Genomic DNA, 21,373 nt, shown 5'->3' with positions numbered 1-21,373 from the left:
ATTACAGATTACTGGATAGCTAATGGAGTATATATGAAGTATAAATCCTTATTTATGAGAAACCCATTCTGGCAAGAAATTAAATTAGGGGATTTAAATATATATCTCTTATTTGTTAAGCCACAGGGGATTGTGATCTTTCTTTTAGCTGCTGAATGACATTTTTAATGAATTAATTTCAAACCCTTTAAGATATATTAGGAAAAAGGGATGTACGTTTGATACATTAGGTAATTATGCAGAAGTATTAAGGGATTCTACTTTCAAAAACATTGCTAGTCTTATCCTAGACTGTTTTTCTGTATTCTGTAGTCTGGGCTTATTTAAGTGACCTTTTCATTCCCCCTTCCTGCCAAATAATTAAGGTTTTAAAATATTTTGTTATTCCGTTGATAGTACAGCTAAAACAGAATGAAGTATCTTCTGTCCTTTCACACGGGTAATTTAAGTCCTCCATGACAAACTCTACCATTTGCAAATTGAGTTGATAATTTCACTGACTGTGCAGGGATAACAGAGTAAAACATTGTAAATACTTAAGGTGTGGGTATGAAGCATGGAAACCAAATTACTTGGGAGATTTTTAAGACCTATGCTTGGTATCCCAGATCAGGGGACATGTTGCCTTGTCACTGTAGCACAACTCCAGACTTGCAAGTGTTCTGCAGGCAGCTTGAGTTCAGGCTGTCTGCACATCTCATTTTCTTTCGTAATACACAGTGCAGAGGAAACAGTGCTTTGACCCTGGTATGTTCCCAAACAAATGAGATGTAAGGAGGTAAAGGGGCTAGATAACACCTGACTCTGCAGTGCAGGCATGGTCTGTAGTAAGGACTATTTGGAGCTCAGGGCTTTTCCTGCAGTTTCTGAAGTTTGGGTCCATAGCTTTGTCAGGAGGTAGGAGACATCTTGAAAATTGAGAATATGCTAAGGCTTTTGTGAGACCAGTTATTTAATTGTCCACTCCTTTTGTACATAAAATGTACACACAGTTGACGGAACAAATAGTTCATAAGGCAACTAACTCTGTAAACTCACAAAATGGCACTTTGAAGGTAACTTTTCGATAGTAAAGGGACCTCCAGAAACAAATTTGTTGAAATTCTTTTATGCTGCCCTGCTTAAGGGATCTTCAGCACTGCTGTGTTTGTAAGGTGGACCAAACAGGCACAAATCACTAGAACCGTGACTTTTGGCATGATTGTTTTTTGTGGGTTTGGGGAAAACCCTTGACTTTAACTTGCAGTTTCTGATGACAGAAGAGCTATGCTTTCGATAAGGAAAAACTAACAGCAGCCTGAGGTGTTGTAAAGATGAAGGGCAGGCTTCGTGACTGACATTCAGAATAGTTCTTAGGGATGTCAGGGGGTAGTTATTTCCTCTTCAGTGATGCAGTTGAACAAACTGTACACACAGTCTGCTTTTAAATGTGCTTTCTCTTCAATAAGAGATTACTTGGCACAATAACTTCATAAATATGGCACGTATAAATGCCCTAAGGCTAACGAAATATAAAAAGCAAGCATTATGTATCCATTTTATGAATATTTACCTGACTCTTCTCTCAAATTTATAAAACAAGGCTTACAAATACTTTCTTAAGAGTCCTCAGGCCTCACATATATATTTTTTTCCTCTTCCTCTGTGTTCCTTTTGTTTGTCTCCTTTCCGTGCAGATGACTTCCCTAAACCACAGATCACTGTCCAGCCAGAAACCCAGTCAGCAATCAAAGGCTCCAATTTGAGTTTTGTATGTTCAGCAGCCAGCAGCAGTGATTCCCCAATGACTTTTGCATGGAAGAAAGACAATGAATTACTGCAAGATGCTGAAATGGAGAATTATGCACACCTCCGGGCACAGGGCGGTGAAGTGATGGAATACACTACCATCCTTCGACTGCGCAATGTTGAGTTCAGTAATGAAGGGAAATACCAGTGTGTTATTTCTAATCATTTTGGTTCATCCTACTCTGTCAAAGCCAAACTTACAGTAAACAGTAAGTATGTTACTTTTTGCTTATGTACTTAAAGTAGAAGGATTTTAATCAAGTTATGTAAATACAGTTTTTCCTGTCCTCATCATCTGCATCTTTTAGAAGATCCCTTAATAAGCTGATGTTATTTTTTTAAAATATATCTACTTCCAAGATCATCATTCAGTTTTAAATCTGGCCCCATTGTACTGAAGTGTAGTATGGGAAAAAGCAAATAAGAGACCCAACACATAGTAAATCTTACAAATCTATGTAACCAGATGGAAAAACATTAATCTTTTCTTCACAGGAGGTAAGTCTGTACTTTGTTTCAAGGTACTATGGAAAGGTCATGTAGCAGGAGGCTTTTAGCAGAAATGCAATTTTGATCTAGGCAGTCTCATACAGCTCTCTCCCTTTCTATTTGATGGCTACTGATAAATTGAGGCTGTATGCTTCCCTGGGATTTTTAGGCTCAAGAAGGGTGTTAAGAAAATGCTGTGCAAAAAAGGAAAAGTATGTTTGATTTATTCATTTTGATATTGATAACTTTTCTGTAGTGCTGCCTTCATTTACAAAGATCCCCATGGACTTAACCATTCGTGCTGGGGCAATGGCACGTTTGGAATGTGCTGCAGTTGGGCATCCTGTCCCACAGATTGCTTGGCAGAAAGATGGTGGAACAGATTTTCCTGCAGCACGCAAGAGGCGCATGCATGTCATGCCTGAAGATGACGTATTCTTTATTGTTGATGTCAAGATTGAGGACACAGGCGTTTATAGCTGTACAGCTCAAAACACTGCTGGAAGCATTTCAGCTAATGCAACATTAACAGTACTAGGTAAGACATTAGCAGTCCTTAATGGCATAATCTCCTTTTCAGAACATCAGTTGATTAAAAATATCAATTTTATGGAAGTGCTGTTTAGAAATAAAAACACTGTAATTTGTATTGACATATACTTATAGATGAGAAATACGTACTCCAGCACACGTTCACTATTGTGATGCAAAATAATAGAAGTTATTTATTTCTCAGAGTGTACACAATGCCTGATATGTGGGGGCTGCAGGAGATTTTGTTTAATTAATTAATTTCCTGATGTTTTGTTAAAAATTTTTAATGTAGTTCTCTGCAATCTTGAGCATGTATGATTCAGCCTTTTTACCTTCTAAGGTAATGAAGCATCTAGGTCTGATCAATTGACAAGTAAACCATAGGATTCAAATTCCTTGAGTGTGTTTTTTCTGAGAATGAGAATAAGCTTCATTAAGCCTTACTGATGCATTCAATTTAGCTTTTCCTCTTGAGATGTGAAGGAAAAGGACATGTTTCCATTCTTGCAAGGTCATTTAGAATATAAGGCTTACACTTTCGTTTCAGAAACACCATCATTTTTGCGGCCTTTGCTAGATCGAACTGTAACAAAAGGTGAAACTGCAGTCTTGCAGTGTATTGCTGGTGGTAGCCCTCCACCCCGACTGAATTGGACTAAGGATGACAGCCCTCTCTTGGTAACAGAAAGACACTTCTTTGCTGCGGGCAATCAGTTACTAATTATTGTGGATACAGATGTAGAAGATGCTGGCAAATATACTTGTGAAATGTCTAATACGCTTGGAACGGAACGAGGCAACATTCGTCTTAGTGTAATTCCTACTCCCACCTGTGATTCTCCTCAAAACATTGCCCCATCACTTGATGATGATGGATGGGCCACAGTTGGCATTGTGATCATAGCTGTGGTTTGCTGTGTGGTGGGCACTTCCTTGGTGTGGGTGGTCATCATCTACCACACCAGACGGAGAAATGAAGATTGCAGCATCACAAATACAGGTGTGTAAACTGAAGGTTTGCCTTGGAAAGGAAAAAGAATACTTGTGGTTGCTTTACAATGACTTTATTGTAGGAATATTTGTGTGCTTTGACTCAGAGTCTGAAGAGTGAATTACTTGTTACCTCTGCTGACAAGTCTAAAAATGCTTCTACAAAGTCTTGAAGTGTGCTAATGGTTTTTGTGTGTGTTTTGCTTCTCCACAGATGAAACAAATTTGCCTGCAGACATTCCAAGTTACCTGTCATCCCAGGGGACACTGGCTGAAAGGCAGGACGGATATGGTTCATCTGAAAATGGCAGTCATCATCAGTTCCTCACATCTTCTGTGGGAGGGTATTTCTTGCAGCAGAGGGACAGTAATGGTAGGTGTAAAATGCTAAGATTTTTCATATTGCTTGAGTAGCTGCATGTTGGCTATTGTCTTTCTGACTATTAGAAATAATAGTAGAAATAACACTAAAGAAACACTGAAATTTAACTGAGGATATGAAATTTATTGCTTGGGATTGCTTCAATGACATAACAACAGTAAGTAGGTTCTGGTCATCCAAATGATATTACGGCTTTGCTTAAATTGTGATGTTATTCTCTAGTCTTGAGAGTAAATTTAAATCCCATTTCCAAAACAAGAGTGTCCAAAAGGAATTACAACAGCAAGTCTTCCTCTTTTGTAGCTTGAAAAGGATGCTTTTAATTAGTGTAGGCATGGGTGGTAATATCAGCTTAATTAAACTTTCCTGTGGAAAAGTTAGTAGGGTCAAAGTCAATAAAGAATTTAGGATGACTGCAAGTTAAAAGCTGCAATACTTAACATTTGTACGCCCAGCCCCTGAGAATCCAGAACATACCTGGGTTAGGGAGGAAAAGGCATCTTGCTACGAAGAGTTGGGGTAGGAGGGAATGGAGCAGTGATGAGAGTTCTGCATTTGTAGGGTAGTGAGAGGAGTAGCCTCTTTGTCCAGTGTCTACAGCCTTGAGGCGCCATTGATCTTAAAAGTCAGTATAGCTGTTCAAGCAGTGAGTGACTCCCTCAGATTATTCTACCTAGGACTTTCTTATTAGAACTCTGTGCTCCAAAGGGTGGCTGTGTGACAGAGCATGAGCCTGGCTTCCAGTGCTTTAGAGGAAGTCAGTCCCTGGTTCTGATCCCCATGATTGTGTTTTTTCTGTTTTCCAGAGACTTTGTAATAAAGCACATCTTAACACTTGCTAGAATTAGAATTCTTACCAAAAGGTTAGGTTAAACTTAAGCAAGCTCTAAATACACTAGGATATTTAGTTGAGCAGATAGGGTTCTTAAAAGAACAAAATTTAAGAACCTGTAAGCTGAAGCTTAAGGAAAGACCATACACTGACATGTCAATTTTATTTTTAAGGCATTTGCCATCTAGATAATGGCAGCGAAACAGACTTGGAGGGTGTTGCAGATCCATTCCTCTGCCACTATCTAGGGACTTCAGGGACCTTGTATTTAAAAGGAAATATGTATGGCTCTGAGGCCTTTGAAGCATACAGTGCAAGTAAGTTGGGAGCAGGTGGATGTTTTAGTACTGACTGGATCTTTTGCTATAATGAATCTGTATAAAAACAATTTTTCATTTTCTTTAGGTTGCAGCCCTGACCAAAGAACAGCATGCCTGGACCCTTATGAGTCTGGATATTTAAAGAAAAAGGAATGCTATCAATACTCACCTCCACTGGAAGATCCCTTTGACCAGTGTGTTGGCATTATTGGGATGCAGGCTGCAAGTAGCAGATTGATTAACTCTGTTTATACTCAAAATGAAGGAACTGGACTAAAAAGCAAAAGTCCGAACTCAGACGCATTTGATTTCAGTAGAAGTTTGGAACCCTCGTCTATTGTCAGTAACAGCACTTTCATGGGTATGTTCTAAGTATTGTTTTTTATTCAAGCTGCTGGCATTCTTTCTGTCTCGTTTCCTACTTCCAGCATTAAGCACAACTGTTTACTCAGCTTTTTCTTTCCCAGTATTACACTAGGCAATTCTGTAGTAGTGTTTAGATGCTGATATAGCTAGCATTGTAAAAAACCTAATTTTTTAGTTTTCCTTGAGCTGCTTTCTGTGGGTATCTGTGAATTTAGTAAGATAATACAGCATATGGGATAGAAATAGTTTATAAAGGAGGAGAGGAAAAACAGGAAGTAGCTGAGGAAAGGCAGTTCAAGAGTTCTCCTTAACATTTTGCATGGGTTTTTGTCTTTTTGTTTTATTCCCCCCTCTTCCTCCGTGAGTAAATTGTGATGTTTCAGTATCTATTTTTTAAGGCTCACGCAACTGAACTGTACATGTGGGCTCGCTCTCTCTCCACTGCAGTGCATGAAGATAATTGGATGCCCCAGAAATTAGGGTCCCCTCTGGATCATACCAGAAGATAGCCAGGAGATTCACCCTATCCTGTGTTGTGAATGGAGCAGCTTGGGGCTAGATCAGAAGCAGAACTGAGTTACATCAAAGAAGTATTCAGGTCAAACATGGTAGTCAGGTGATGTGGTTCACCTCTGGGTGTAACTGGGAGCCCTGTTCTGCTTCTCAGGAAACCTGACTTATAAGAACCATTAAATACAACATCCCAAATGTTTGAAGTGAACAGGAACAGAAAAGTAATTATAGTAAAACTGCATAATGAGCATATTTAGATCACCGGGAGATCTTAATAGCTCACGTTTACATAAAAATGTCATCAGTGGTTCATATCTCCTATCTTACTATAGCTGGCAGATTTCCATAAATGTTAGGATACTTATTGAAATACACCTTAACAAACTTCAGGGATACCAGAATACATCTAGTATTCCTGAAGGTCCATCCTGGGACCTTTCACATTAGGCAAAATGTGTGCAAGGGCTCAGGGCAGGTTGGGAGACTCGAACTCCAGTATATGAGGATATATTGTATAACATGGTGAGCCAGAACTGTTTACCCTTCAAAGTCAGGCACTGTGGAAAAGTGCCCTCTCTACCCCTCCTTTGTCATCTTCTCTCATTGGTGTGTATGGCAAAAGAGTTCTTGAAGCTTAAGTCAGGGTTTACAATTTTAATCCAGATTTCAGGGAGAGGTGGGGGGAAGACGAGCATTACCTTTGAAATTCCCTAAATTTTGGGTCTTGGTATGGTTGGTTGGTTTAAAATACATATTAGCCCACCATACTGCTTTCATCCCCGTGATATATGTGTGCCAAGTGCACCCCTAGTACCCTGGATTTGTCTCCTGTCTGGTGTGTTGGCATGGTTGATCAAGGGCTGGGTCTGCTGGCCCTGCAAGGGAGCCAGGGGAAATGTGCATCACTGGGCTCTTTGTTCTCAGGAGGTGTGGAGGGAGGTACAAGTTCTGAAGTTTTCCCCTTCGAAAGCCAGATGATTGGACTGTAAAACATTGCAGATGCCATGACATCTGGCAGAGGCCCTGGAACTACACAGAGCCTCCTGGCTGCCTGCCACTATTGCTGTGGTGGGACTGTGCAGATAGGGCTTTACTGTGTCTCCTTCAGAAAGTAGTTGTACTATATGTGGGTATACCCAGGAGTTAATGCATCCTCAAGGGTTCATGTTTCCCTGTCTCCCATAAAAATCTATGCACAGCTACTTTTTATTGTCAGTTCTCGGAGCTACTGCCCCTCCCAACTTGTATCATCATTGCCATGGATGCTTCATAATCATTAGCACTCATCACTCAAAGAGGCAATGGTTAGATCTTGGAGGTGGTGGCTTTGGAAGAAGTCATGATAGTTTTCTTGTCTTTAGTTGTGGATTTCCTTCTTCAGCCTCCTTGCCTTCAAATTCAGCCCAATTTTGCCTCTAAAATCACAATTACAGCTGGCATTAACATCACTGTTGATGCATGAGCCAGAAAGTTCACAGTTTTGGGTTTGTTTTTTTAAAGACAGGATTCATTTGTAGCTTTGGTGCTGTGAGTAACATACTTCCATGTTGTGTCAGGAGCCAAGCAGCTCTGCAAATCCTTGATGCAAATACAGACTTTGTCCAAACTCTGTCCAAATCCATTTTTAGTAACTTCTCAGATTAGTTTTACTTGAAATCTTTGCTTCTAGCAACTAAGCAAAACTAGAATTATGGCTTTTTGGGTGCAAAATTTATTAACAACTGTAGTGTTAAGGTATTAATAAACCCAGAGTTCTTCAAAATCAGCCTGTGGCACATTGTCTTCTGAAAACAAGTTTTTTGAGAATCATTTACGGACACTATGACTTGTGACGGCCGTATCTTTCTTCAGTGGAAAAAGAGAAGATCCTTCTGGCAGAGGTGTTGACACTCACACCTTCCCAATGGTAAAGAGTGACAGGAACTTTAATTATTTTCTGGCTAGTGAATCCATATAATTATTAATAAAGGTTCAACTGATATGCCAAAGTTTCTTTGAGCTACACCTGTTCTAGCCAGTTACGGGCAAAGAGATGATGAACAGGTGTGAACAGAGATTTTGACTGGTGGGACCTTCATTATTAATGGGAGATGCTAGCCAGTAAAAGATTGCATTTAGGTTGCACAGTAGGAGGATGTTGTATAACCCTACATGTTAAGGGTATGTTTTTTTAATATACATTTTTTTTTTTTTTTTTTTTTTTTACTAGTCTGCATGACAGATTTCATGTGCCATTCGTTCACTGAAGAATAAAACAGGGAGACTGGTGTGACTTTTGTATTAAAAAGTGCCTTATTGTATATATGCTTGCAGTTTGGTGTGGCCACCTCCCACCTCACCACTCTTCCCAAAGAAAAATGGAAATGGAATAGTCATGAAAACAATAGTAATGAAGTTATGTGTGGCTATATATTTACTTTGGAAATGTTTTTAATGTCTCAGGTGGCAGAGCCTTGCCATATGCTTGTGATCGCATGGATGTTTTAAGGGGTAAAATAACAGTTAAGTAAAATCTCACTTTGGTGATCTTTTGCTTGTGTTAAAGATTGCATTCTAGCATGCAGCACTTAGTGAGACACAGAACTGTTAGCAGCAGTATTTCTGTACTTACTCATTTACTGTCTTTCAGGAACATTTGGAAAGCCTTTATGGAGGCCTCAGCTGGACTCCCTCTCAAGTTGTAGACAGCCAGAGAATTGCCAACCAAAACCTTCCTGTAATAATCATCATGCCTCACTGGACTTCAGTGTAGAGGCAGATGAAGATGGAAAGGAAAGGACAGTTTCTAGAGGAGAAAATAGCATTTATACTTACAAACAGTCCTTTGAAAACTTTAGGACTTCTACTTTTCAATCCTTTGATTTGGATACATAGCTCCTTTTGGACCTGCCTTTGATTTCTGGAACCAAAGACATACTTTGACATACTACTACCTCAGTGTGGAATTTTATTTAAAAAGGGTGTGAAGAAAGGAAGAAGGGAAGAAAGAAACCACGTGATGCTATGAATTCAGAACAAAACAAATGCATTTTTATTCAAATAAAGCATAATTGCCAAAATGTTCTACATTTTTATACAGGGAAGACATTCTTTATAAAAATACTATAATTCTAATTATTTTATAGCTTTGTTTTATACAAATAATATCTTTGTAAATTAATGATGTAAATAGTACAGCATATCTATTTCTATGTCAGACTTCATTATATTGAAATTAGTAGTGAGCATTCTAATTTTGTACTGTTACTTGTACCTTTTTACAAATGGAAACTCCATGCTGTTTGCAGGTATCATGCATCTTATTTGCACATTATTTTTAATAAAATATGCTGCCATGTGGTCTCTGACCCACATTAATGTACGAAGAATGAAAAGCGTGACTTAGGTTTGTAGATAATGTTGCATATATGGGTGCCCTCCATTGCATGTTTGCACCTTTGTTTGACTAAAACTGGTATCTTTAGATGCACTGTGTTAAACATGTTCAGCTTCTAGGAGTGGGTGTGGTCCTGCCACAGCTACCAGTAATGTGGGTTGAATTTATTTGTGCCAAAAGTAAGTATGCAAATCTTCTGCTTTATGAATTTCCACTATCAGATAGGTGTGCACCCGTTCTCAGTTTTAATGCATGCAGGGCTGTAGTACCAACAGCCTGCCCATGCCTGTGCGCCGAGAGTGCATACATCTGCTGGAGGATATGCACAGTAGATGCACAAATCCATACCAAACTATTTAGTAAAAGAATTAAAAAGCTCTGGATATCTGCCTGTCTTTCCGAAGTGGCTTAGTGTTAAGCATTTGCCAACTATGCAGCGCATGCCCAAGTCTTTGCTTTCCCATACCCTTTCTTCCTCTTTTTTGCTTCTGCAGCTGCTTCTGTGCCCAACATGAGAAGGTAATCCAAGTACAAGATAATGTTTTCATTGGTTTAACTCATATTTCTGTTCCTTACTCAGCTGCCCTTTTTTCTGCTTGTGGATGAGATCTGTGCTTTATTCAATAGCTCAGTCAAGTTGAGCAATTGTAAATTCTTGCTGGGTTGCATTTGCAGTAATGAACCCAATGCCTTTAACTATACAAAGTCAGAGAGGATTGCTTACTATAAAATGGTAATTAAAACTAAGTGAAAACTCTGTTTTAATATGTACAGATGCCTACTATTTTAAAAAGCTGTGAATCCTGTCATCATCACAGCATTAAAACAGAGAGACTCACAAATGGTTAATATTACAGTACATCAGCTATTTAAATCTGCCTACTTTGAAGGTGCAAACTTGCATGCTTGCCAAATAGCTTCTTTTAAACTAAATTGAAAGCAGCTGTCAGAGTAGGCCATCACAGACATCATGGCTAAAGCTAGAGCAAAGGTTTCACTGCCTGGTGTAGCTGAGCTAAGGTCTTTTTGTTGTTTGCAGCCAGAAACCTGGTACCCAGATTGCGATGCAATTTCCCTTTAATTTAGGCGCCAGTATTAGAGACAGGAAGTTAATCCATCCTTAGTCACTGGTGGTCTAAGTGTAGAGAATGGATTTTTGCGTGCTTTAGTTGATTATATTGCCAGATTTTCTGACTCGTATTGTTAATTTGTCTTCATTGCTGCCAGATGTGTAGATGTGGTGACAGACATTGATATGGGTATTTGATTATAATGAAGTGCATTTTGAAAGAGATTAATTTTTCCTGAGTGAAGCACAAAGCTATAAGTCAGTAAGACAAGAAACTTAAATTTGATTCACTCAGTAACTCTCCCTTTTCTTCCCTTCCAGTGACCCTAACTTTTTCAGGGGGAGGAGAGCTGGGGGCTGTGGTAGCTTGTGTTTGCAACCAGGCATTGCTTTTTGACATATCTAAAATAACCAAAGAAAGTTAAAAACTGTAAGTACAGCTTTCATTCCAGAATTAATGTTTATTCCATGTGTCTATCATGAAAAACAAACTTTAATTATATATTCTGTAGTGGGGGAAGGTTGAAAACAGTGACAGTGCCATTTTATTCCTTTCTCAACTTTTCCCTTAAAATTTATTTATTTATTTTTTTTTTACTTGCTGTTAAAGAGTATAAAGATCCTAATCTTCTAAAGACATGGATCTCTGTACCTAAATAAACATTCAGGGTCAATGACTGATTTACAAATGCTTCCCATCAAGTTTCTTTTTAGCATCCTAAAAATAAGAGTGACTTAAAATCTTATTTGATGCCTTAAATACACAGAAATGGAAATGGACACTCCCAAGTGATCTTTTCTGCCAGTGTGAGTTTTCATGTTTAGCAAGAATTGATTTTGCTTAAATACAGTGGCAATCTATAAATTGCAAGATAACTTCAGTATCTTAATAGTTCTTTTTAAGACTACTAATGTAACCAAACATCTGTTTTAAAGGCTTGCAAGTTCTATTGCCTCCTCCTTCACTCCCCCTTCTGAAGATCCAGATGTTAGGGAGCTGGTAGGTTTATATTTACACAGCTGAAAGCTAAATCATAAGTTTATGTGATGAGGAAATAAATTGCAGCCAACACTGGGTAAAGCTTACACTGCATCTTGGAGTCTTAGAATGAGAAACAAGTGTTGCTGGATAACAAAACAGACATTTTGCAGTTTTATGTCCAGCAGCAACTGGCTCACTTAAAACTTGTAAAATTTTCTTTAAAGGCAGCATCCTCTTAATGCTTTACACACAAAATGTTTTGCCCAATGAACTCAAACAATTGCTGATATATAGTTTCTGCAAGGTTGAATAATTAATTTGAATTATTTTTGACAGATAAATGAAGTTATTTGTTTACCAGAATCTCTGGAGCAAGTATTTCCTAAGTAACTTGAATGTCTGAGATGACACTAGGCAATACCTGAATCGTTTTTTAACTGAAGGCTGTTATTATTTCAGACACACAAAACCTTAAGGAGTGTTACAGTATTTCAGGACCAAATGCTTTAATTTAGGATTCTTTACTTAACACTAAACAGATCTCGGCAGTGCCACAAGAAAGTGGGCAAAGAATTAAGCCCAGACTTTCCACTGAAGAATATTACTTTTCCATCTGAGGACTTGTTAGTGTCACCAAACAATTCTGATTTTGGTCTTGGGATCTTTTGAACACTTAGGACTTAACCCTTGAACTGCTTCAATGAAGCTTAAAGGTATGAGTTAAGATTGAAGTTCCGTTAAGCATTCACAAAGGTTTATATTGCAAACCTTGTGTTCTGTCAACCTTACAAACCAGGACCATATCTGGGGATTGTGTTTCTTTTCAAATATAAATATAACCAGAAATTTTACTTGCTGCTTGAAAGACTTACTGTCGCAGGTGTGATACATCTCAGAGAATTATATTTTTTTCAGTGAAGTCTTCTCCTTTTTTCCCCTCGCTTGTAGTAGTGAATGTGTCTGTTGGATGTTCATTTAGCAGCTGTTCAAAATTATTAAGAAAATAAGGGAGGAGCCTTAGCCTACTTAATGAAGGGACAAAAACAGTGTGGAACAAGGTGCTGTTCTTGTACATAAGGTTTTACTCAGATGAAGCGCTTACTAGATACCTTCCTTTATTATATTTTAGGGAAGTGTTACAGCAGGGAATAAAAGCCATAGTGTCTTTACTCACTTATGTGTGGCAAAATATGCTTCTCACAGTTGTGCCTCAGTATTAGGGGTCAGTAGTTCTACTGAAATAACATACGTGCACATCCTATCCTCCTGAAAGGCATGGGAGGCTTCTCCTATTTCCCGTGCTGCTTTTTCTCTCGTAGCTCGATACTGCTCCCATGTCCTTCGGGGACCCTCTTTGGTAACCTGCGCTATTCTGTTCACAGTTTCTTTGCCTATCCTGTCACTCTGGTTATAGGCTAGGATAAATTTATTCGGTTTATGGAGCACAGTGTAGTTGAAGGCATTAAGTCAGCAGTGGTGGGGTGCTGTAGGAGGGAAAGGGTGGAGAGACGGTGCATCCTACTTACTTTTCAGCACTTGCTTTGTAGACGTGCAAGAGGAAGCTGTAATTTACAATTTGGGTCCACTGCTGGATAATCAAAATTCAGGTATTGATTGTACAGTTGTTTGAAATAACATCTTGAACAGTGAGGCTTCAGCTTCTTTTATGGCAGAATGATACAAAACCACATTAGTTCCTACCCAGTTAAAAAAAACTACTTTTGGTACTAATCCTGGTTTCAGTCTACTTATTTTAGAAGTCTGCTGAAAATGCCTGTAATGGAAGAATTGACTTTGATGTCCTTAGGTTCTATTTATGCTACTGTCTTCCATTTTTTGTTGCTATAACATGGAAAATTCAGGGCTCCGGCCTCCATTCATCAACAAATGGTGGGGTTTCATGTTGATTTTCCTAGATGTGACAGCACTTGATAGTTCAATCTAATTCTGTCTTGCTGCTAACATGCTGGTGCGCCATCAGTAAGGGAAGTAGAGCTACAAAGGTACTGTAAAGGGAACGCAGGGGAGGAAGGCTGAAGTTCCTGTCATATCATAAAGTGGTTTTGAATAATCCCCTTGTTCCAAGGGAACAACTTGTGTAGGTTTTAATGTTTAGTCCTCGTAGCACACTTCAATAAGCTTATCAAGAAGTTAGAACTGCCGCTCTTACCAGCTCTTGGATAGGGCAGCTCTGCCATTTTCTGCAGGACACAGTACATTGGAGCTGGAGATTCTTGGTGAGATACATGTCTGAGGCTTACTCCTTGTATGGCAGAATTGTTGCTGACAAACAGCCATCTGGGGGGAGGGTGAACTGCATCTGAAGAGAGATGCACATTTTCCCCAGAAATGTTAGAAGAGTTTTTGAAACTGCTTTTCTGTCTTACTGTGATTCTGCTCTTAAAAACAGACAGACTTGGTCCTTCATTTGGCATCAGGAGGATCCTCATGACCTGCCATACTGCATGCAGAAGGATTTTGCAGGCTATTGACTAATATTGAAATAGTTGAAAACTAGAGAGCTTGTACAAAAGAATATTTGATCCACTGGTACCACATCATAACTGTAACACATCTTCAAATGAGGCTTTTATTTAATAGTTTTCTAACAGCTGTGGCTGACCAGCACAGCTACGAAGAAGCTACTGTTTGAGTGACTGCTAGAAGACATAGATAAACAAGCAGTCTCACAGATGAAACTAGCTACTGTCCTGGCTTAAAATATACTGTACTTGCTCTGCTACCTGATGCAGGTCTGTGCACCAGCAGCATTAGAAAGCGTCAGTGCTACAGCAGCCAACTGCCCAGAGACTGGCTTCTGCCACACACTGATCGTGTTCTTGATTAGCATAAGTTTCTTTCTCTATTAACCTTCCCTCAGGAAAGGGGAAACACAACCTCCATTGTAATTAGCTCACACGGCCTGCCATGGAAGCTAAAGAATGGAAAGTGTCAGGGGTGCTTGCAGCAGCCTCATAGGTATTTGCTGCAAGCAGGGAAAAATTAATCTGCTCTCAGATTTTGGCAAGGTGACAAAACCCTATGTGTAAAATAGTACTTAGAATGAATTAAACTTCACGTAACTGTGACCACACAGTGGGTAAGGTAGTAAAAATGATGGCAATGGTGGAAAATATGACTAATCAGAAAGCTGTATTAACTTAATGAATAAAATTATGCTTTAATGTAAACTGAGGTTAAGTGCCTCATTTTAAAAATGTGTTTGTTTATTGCTCTGTAGCTTGCAACAACTGTGTTATTTCACCTATCGGCACACTCTAGCAGTTTCATCTGAAATAGCAGTTTCACTCAAAAGCAGTTAAGAAGAGATGAAATCAAGTAACAGCTATGTGACACTGAGCCACTGAACTTGTTTTACTGAATTGCTTAAATCAGAACATAAAAAAAATCTGAAAAGAAAGTGGAGATGCTTTGAATTTTGACTTTGAAATTTCTTCTTGTTGCAAAATTATTTTTTGGTTTTGAATACTGTTTTCCATTCAGAGCAGAGATACAGAGTGCGTAGCTCTTCAGGTTATCAGGGTAACACAGACCAGGCACGGAGGCTGGCGTGGGCAGAGCTGTTACTTGTTCTCTCCCCACTATACATCGCTCTTCCCAAATCCATTTGATCTGAGTTTGTCAGGTCCCTGAATATTGACTCTCATTGCCACCAGAGCATGTTTCTGTTCATGATTCTTAGCGGTTCTGACTGAACAAGTTTCTATAGTTGTAACGAGTTGGGCCTAATATTTTTATGTGTGATTAGAAACGTTCTGCTCTCTGTATGCTTTGAGAATTGTTGGAACCTGGTCCCTGGACTTTCTGTGCAACCCAAGGTAGTTTGCTTCTGAACAAGTATAGATTGGGCTTTGCGGGGTGGCTGCTGTGCATGCTGCGGCCAGGGGAGCTGCAGCCACAGCCCTGCTCTCGGCAGCTCCTACCTCAGGGATGCCTTTGCTACAGCAGATCTCAAACAGCACCTTGGGTCCAAGAGCAGTGTGAGCACTGCCCAAATTATCACTCCTGTTAAACACAAGTAACTATAACAGCTGAGGCAAAGCAGCTGAGGAAGCCAGCTGAGGAAGCTTCTTAAAGTCTGTAACATTTGATCAACTTCATTTACTTTTCAAAAAAAACAAAGAACTTCAACAGCACCGTGTTGCAGGATGATGGACATCATACTTAGCTTTCTGAAATATCATTAGCTACCTGCCCTGCTTTCTTCAACATCTCACTGTCTTGCAGAGAAAATGTTCAATAAGCAAACAGAAAAGCAAGTTATTTTAGGTGCCAATCTAATTCCTCAGCAGAGGCTGAGGAAAAGGATCTGGGAAAGGTGTTCCTATAGCTTTCCTCGACCCAAACCTTTCCATCTCTTCAGTAGAATTGGACCTCTTTTCTCCTCACGAAATATTCTTGAATGGAAAAGTAGAGATTTGTTCATATAGTTCATAGCAATTACAAAGTAACTACTATACAAATTTGGTGGGACTTTTTTTTTTTTTTTAAGTGAGGTCTTTCACAAAGGAGTTTTGAGCTTATATGGGCTTGTGGGCTTCCTGTTTAAGCTTCATATTTTCCTCAGGAAAAAAAGAAAGAAAGAAAAAGGCCTGCTTTTTTAGGGCCAGGTGTTTTACACAGCTCAGTTAAAACATGCCTGCAAAACTTGTGGTTATTTGAAAAGTAATGCACTTCCCTCCACCTCGGTAACATTTAGCATATATCTCTTTAAACATGTTGTTTATTTCTGTGTTTTCTATTTGTAAATCTCCCACCACAATTCTTTGAAACACTGGATTCAAAAGTGGACATTGTTTACCTCCTCCTCCTCAACTATTCTTATAGATGTTGCTGTAAATCAATTACAGGGCTGACATAGCATTTGGCTGCCTGACAAAGGTACCATAATAACGCAGCTCAGTAAAATGTGGAATTTCTGAGGTACTGCTTGTAACTTTTTCAGTGCTGTTGTAAATTCCCAGCCATGTCAGCACAGGTGGAAACAAAGTCATAAATAATATGTGTGTGTGTATGCACACGTGTGCACGTGTGTGCATGGGGGATGGGGACTGGAGGTTGTATGTATGTATTCTTCCTAAGTAGTTCCCTAGGTGGTTCACCACTTTCATGATTTAATTCAGCTACTTGAAGCAAATGACAAAAAACAAGAAATCCCTTCATTAAAATCAAAATAATCTTGCTAACAAAGTTTTTAGAGAATGTGTGCGTGCAAATTGAAGCAAGTAGGCTGTTGCTGCAGAGGGTACGAGCCAGCCCTGGTAAGCCATGCCAAGCTTCACAGTAGCCCCTCAAATAATGGTGAAAGAGCCATTTCAGTCACCCACCATGAGCTTCTCCTTCCCAGAGGGCTGAGCCAAGCTGCCCCTCATCTTCAAGAGAAGCCAGCAGTGAGCTGGAGCACTCTGCTGATGGTGTGTAACACTGGGCAGAGACGGTAACATGCTTTATCCCAACATCTTTTGCTTTCCTGTTTCTTCTTGAGATCACTTAAACTTTAGACTGACAGAGGGTATGTCTATGTTAGATATTAGGAAGAACCTCTTCACTGTGAGGCTGGTGAGACATGGGAACAGGTTGCCCAGAGAAGTTGTGGCTGCCCCATCCCTGGCAGTGTTCAAGGCCAGGTTGGATGGGGCTTTGAGCAACATGGTCTAATGGGAGATGTCCCTGCCCATGGGAGAGGGTTTGGAACTGGATGAGCTTTAAGGTCCCTTCCAACTCAAACCATCCTATGATTGATTCCAAGAGGCAAGACATTTGGATATTTCCTCTTTGTCAGAGTTAATCAGTTTCCAATCCCACAGTTTCTTAGGCCATTAAAGGTAAGGTCATATTTAGGAATACAGCTAGTCCACCTGAATGGTCCATGCTGATGAGGCAGCCCCCATCCAGCCTGCCTGACCTCCCCTGCAGAAACTGTCTTTTCACCTGAACATGTGCTGAACCTTGCAAGGAGTTAGACTATCCTTTCTCCAAAAATAAATAATTTTTGGCTGCTCCCTTTGAATCCACAAGTGTAGGACTACTCAGGGGTTGTTACACAATAGCTGAAGGCAAAACATTTGGAGGTACCTTAGAGAGAATTTGATGAGCTGATTCTGCTGAACTACCTGAGAGGAAAGCTGAGCTCTGGGAACACTGGTTTTATGAATATCACCTCTTTTTACAATCAGCGCTAGTAGTTATTACTGCTTAACAACAAAATAATAACCTCAGCCTAAGAATCTCTTTCTTAGCTACTATTTCAACCATTGCTGGAGAAACATGATTTAGAACAAAATACCAAGTTACGGTATACAATAGTATTTGTAGTCCACAGATAACAGTGACTAACATTGAGCTGCACACAGTAACTAGCATTAAAGGAATGTCTATTTTCATGGTTACAGACTTTAAAAACAGATATTGTCTTCATGCACTTTCTGTCTTCAGTTGCTTAGAAACAAGCAATTTAACAAATCTGTTAATATATGTATATTATATTTTCATTTCTTAAATTTATTTCTTATACAGTCTGCCCACTAATAAGCAACAGGATAATCAATTGACAAGGATTGTTAGAATTTAAAATTTTCCGAATAAATCAGCTAACGTAATTTTCCTGCTACCTACTGTTTTACGGTTATCAGTATTTTAGCAGTACTTCCCAAACAAAGCATGCTTAAACCTAGGTCCTCTCATCCATCAAAGTATTTGATTTAAAGGAAAATTCATAATTCTTTTCTCAACAGACTTCAACATCAGCCTACTTTTAAAAATTATTGTTACTTTCCGTGTTGCAAAATGGCATATTTAAAAATTAGGTCCTGTGTAACTTAAAACAAATTGGTTCAAAATGTGAACAAAAATAGTATAATTTCCCTTAAGTGGTAAAGTGGTAGCTCCTTGTTACAGCTGCTGTTTCTGGTCTCTCTTTTGTGTCAGTGCCAAGAAGCCATGTAAGACTGAGCCTCACTTGGTAAGGCTCCTGCCTTGGACCTCCACATTGCACACAGAAGACAAGGGCTAACATAGGATGTGGTGTTGTGTGGTGGCTTGTTTGGTTTTGTCAGGAGCTTAAGATGGGAAGACTCAATGAATGTGGAGGGGACCAAATATATGGAAAAAGAAAGAACAACCAGAGGGGAGTGTGTGTACAAGGAATATAAAGGGTGGGCCATGTAGACTAGATAGTCAGAGGTTTTTTTGGTCCATTTTGCCAGTACTATGGAAAATAAATTATTGCAGAAAATGTTCCTCTATAGAAGCCATCTGGGTTTTCCTCCTCCAATCCACTTAGAAAGGTCTCCTGAAACCCACTTGCTCACAAAGGTAGGTGTCTCTTTTCTGATTTTTAACCCAAGTTTACTCAGGACAGGCATTTGCTCTTTGGAGTAACATTTTTCAGTTGCTGAAAATAGATATCCAATATTTAGACTCCAATGATTTTACAAAGATCAAGCATACTCCTTCTCACCCTCTCTTTTTTTTCTTTTTGGCTAAAGAAGCCGAATTCCTATACTTCCCTTTGAATATGGCTTTTCTTTCCCTTAATTGGTTTAGTACCCATTTTTGGCATCTTTCTTCTAAATTTATAAATCTAACCAAACATCATTGTATGACAATAATTTGAAAAAAATAGCTTTATTCTGAACTTTGAGTTAAATATTGAAACCCCCCAGAAGATAAAAAATGCATCTAGGTGTATCCTTTATGCTTGACTAAAACCCGCCTTGTGGGGTCCAGCAAACCTATAATACACCACCAACAAATTCTGCACACCTACAAGAACTGATACAGTCACAGGAAGCAAGGAACTAATTTCTGTCAAGCAGAATCACAAAAAGATACCGCCTTGTTCTGAGACAAGGGTCTCAGAACTTACATTATATGTTATACTGGGTGCAAGTTGGCCTTGTTTTAACTCAATGGTAATACTGCTGTTTACATTAAGATCTCATTAGTGTTCTAGCAGTTAAGTATAAGATGAGTGGAGGGGCTGGTAGCAGTGCAATGGAACACTGGGGTTAGATATTTCTATTAAAATGATCTAATCTCTCGTTAATGCAGCCAGCAATTAATTGGCACTTACAACTAATGGAAATAAATCAATTTGATTAACATTCAAAACGTGTAATTTCTCAGGAAGCCGATTTTTAATGAAGAGCAAGAACATACTCTGACACTTTAGCTTGTACAATTTCCATTCTGTTCACACTGAACTTTGGTTGTTTAAGCACGTTAATAATTTTAATCACATCGTACCAGTTTAACATTCTAGCCTTAAACCTGAAATGATATACAGAATAAGGCAGTGAAAGGAAAAAAAGAAAACTTCAACTTTCCTGAGAAAGTAACTAACTAAGCAAATAAAGTCATATTCAGACCACCTACATGTCCAACATTGTTGCTGTTGCCTTCTAAACTTAGTGGTCTTGTTTTACTTGTTCATCTCCCTTTTGCTTCTAACCGAGAGGTGTATGAAAGAAACATGGTCTTTTCTCCAAGTTGATAATTGCTTGAACTACAAAATTTGGGTGGAAATGGTTGCCATGCCGCCATACTGGGGTTTTTATTAAATACCTCTCTGTCTCGATCTGTGTCCTGACATGAAGATAAGGCTGAGCAGGTGAAAGCAGATTATTCATTGAAAGCGTCATTCCTTTGGCAGGCAGAGGCAGCTTTAGAGCTGCCTGTAGATCATTCCCAAGTTCCAGCTTATTCCACCTCTCAGGTCCAGCTTTGTGCACCAGATGCTTCTTTTTTCTGTCTTCCTAACGCTCTTCATGAGTCCAAAAACAGGGCAGGCAGCTTTGCTCTGCAGCTGCAGGATTAACCTGTGTAATCTCAATAGGTGCTTACTTCTGGTTTTAGCTTTGGCTTTGGTTTGATTTTTGTTTTTCTTTGTATTTGGTGAAGGCTTTTGTCCTTACATCTTGTGCGGCTAGCATAATCTAACACAAATTAATTTTCTCACAACAGTCTTTAGTTTTCTATAAATACTTTCTCAATTGAAAAGGCTGTTGAAACCCCTCATCAGCTGAGCACAAAACCACCTAGAGATAGAAACGATCGTGCAAATTGAGAAAGAAAACTTCATTTCTTTCTTTTTTAATTCATTCTATCATTCCTGAAACACTTGACAAGAGTGCTTTAAGGGAAGCATTGTCCTCCTTGCCTTGAAGAGTCTGACTAAGCCCATGGTCCAGGTGGTCCTTTGGAAGTGCCTGTGCTTCTCTAATGCCAATGAAGTATGCTTGGGGCACAGACCTAGGGAAGGCTCTTGGGTCAGCTCCCCAGGAATCATTCCTGGGCTTTAGCTTTGCGTTGCTCTTCTCAAACATTGTGGGAAGACTACTTAATCCCTAACATACATTCAGAAATATTGTGTTCATGTATGAGGCTCTAACAGCTAGGGTTTCGTTATTAAACTGTATGGAACTATAAACTCTTTGTTTAAATGCACAAATGTGAAAACAGGCACAGTTTTTATCATACACTCCCCAAAGACCTAATATATTTACTCTGATTATGAATCCTGAGAAGTGAGCCCAAAGAACATGGAGCAGTATTGTATTTAATTTACTGTTTTGTTATAAAATGTTCCACTACACAGTCATTTATTCTGTGAGTTTGAATAGGAAAATTATGTTTTGCTGCTGGAAAACTCTTATAACTGTATATTACTACCCAGATAAATAAACAAAAGATAAGGTGTTTATTAAGATG

General features: G+C 39.1%; 1 protein-coding gene across 1 annotated transcript; it reads left to right on the top strand.

Moving 5' to 3' along the window:
• Positions 1 to 1,676: 1,676 nt before the first annotated feature.
• LRIG3 (leucine-rich repeats and immunoglobulin-like domains 3) lies at positions 1,677 to 9,570 on the top strand (the record flags this gene model as incomplete). Its single annotated transcript, XM_010016755.1, has 7 exons — positions 1,677 to 1,997; positions 2,534 to 2,815; positions 3,359 to 3,811; positions 4,016 to 4,174; positions 5,189 to 5,332; positions 5,421 to 5,696; positions 8,844 to 9,570. Coding segments are annotated over 7 exons (1,880 nt in total), but the record flags the coding sequence as incomplete, so codon positions are not given.
• Between the last annotated feature and the right edge of the window lie 11,803 nt (positions 9,571 to 21,373).

The sequence above is a fragment of the Nestor notabilis genome, unplaced genomic scaffold, assembly GCF_000696875.1.
Source record: "Nestor notabilis isolate BGI_N333 unplaced genomic scaffold, ASM69687v1 scaffold4916, whole genome shotgun sequence".
Taxonomy (NCBI): domain Eukaryota; kingdom Metazoa; phylum Chordata; class Aves; order Psittaciformes; family Psittacidae; genus Nestor; species Nestor notabilis.
This window is presented reverse-complemented; position numbering and strand designations above follow the sequence as displayed.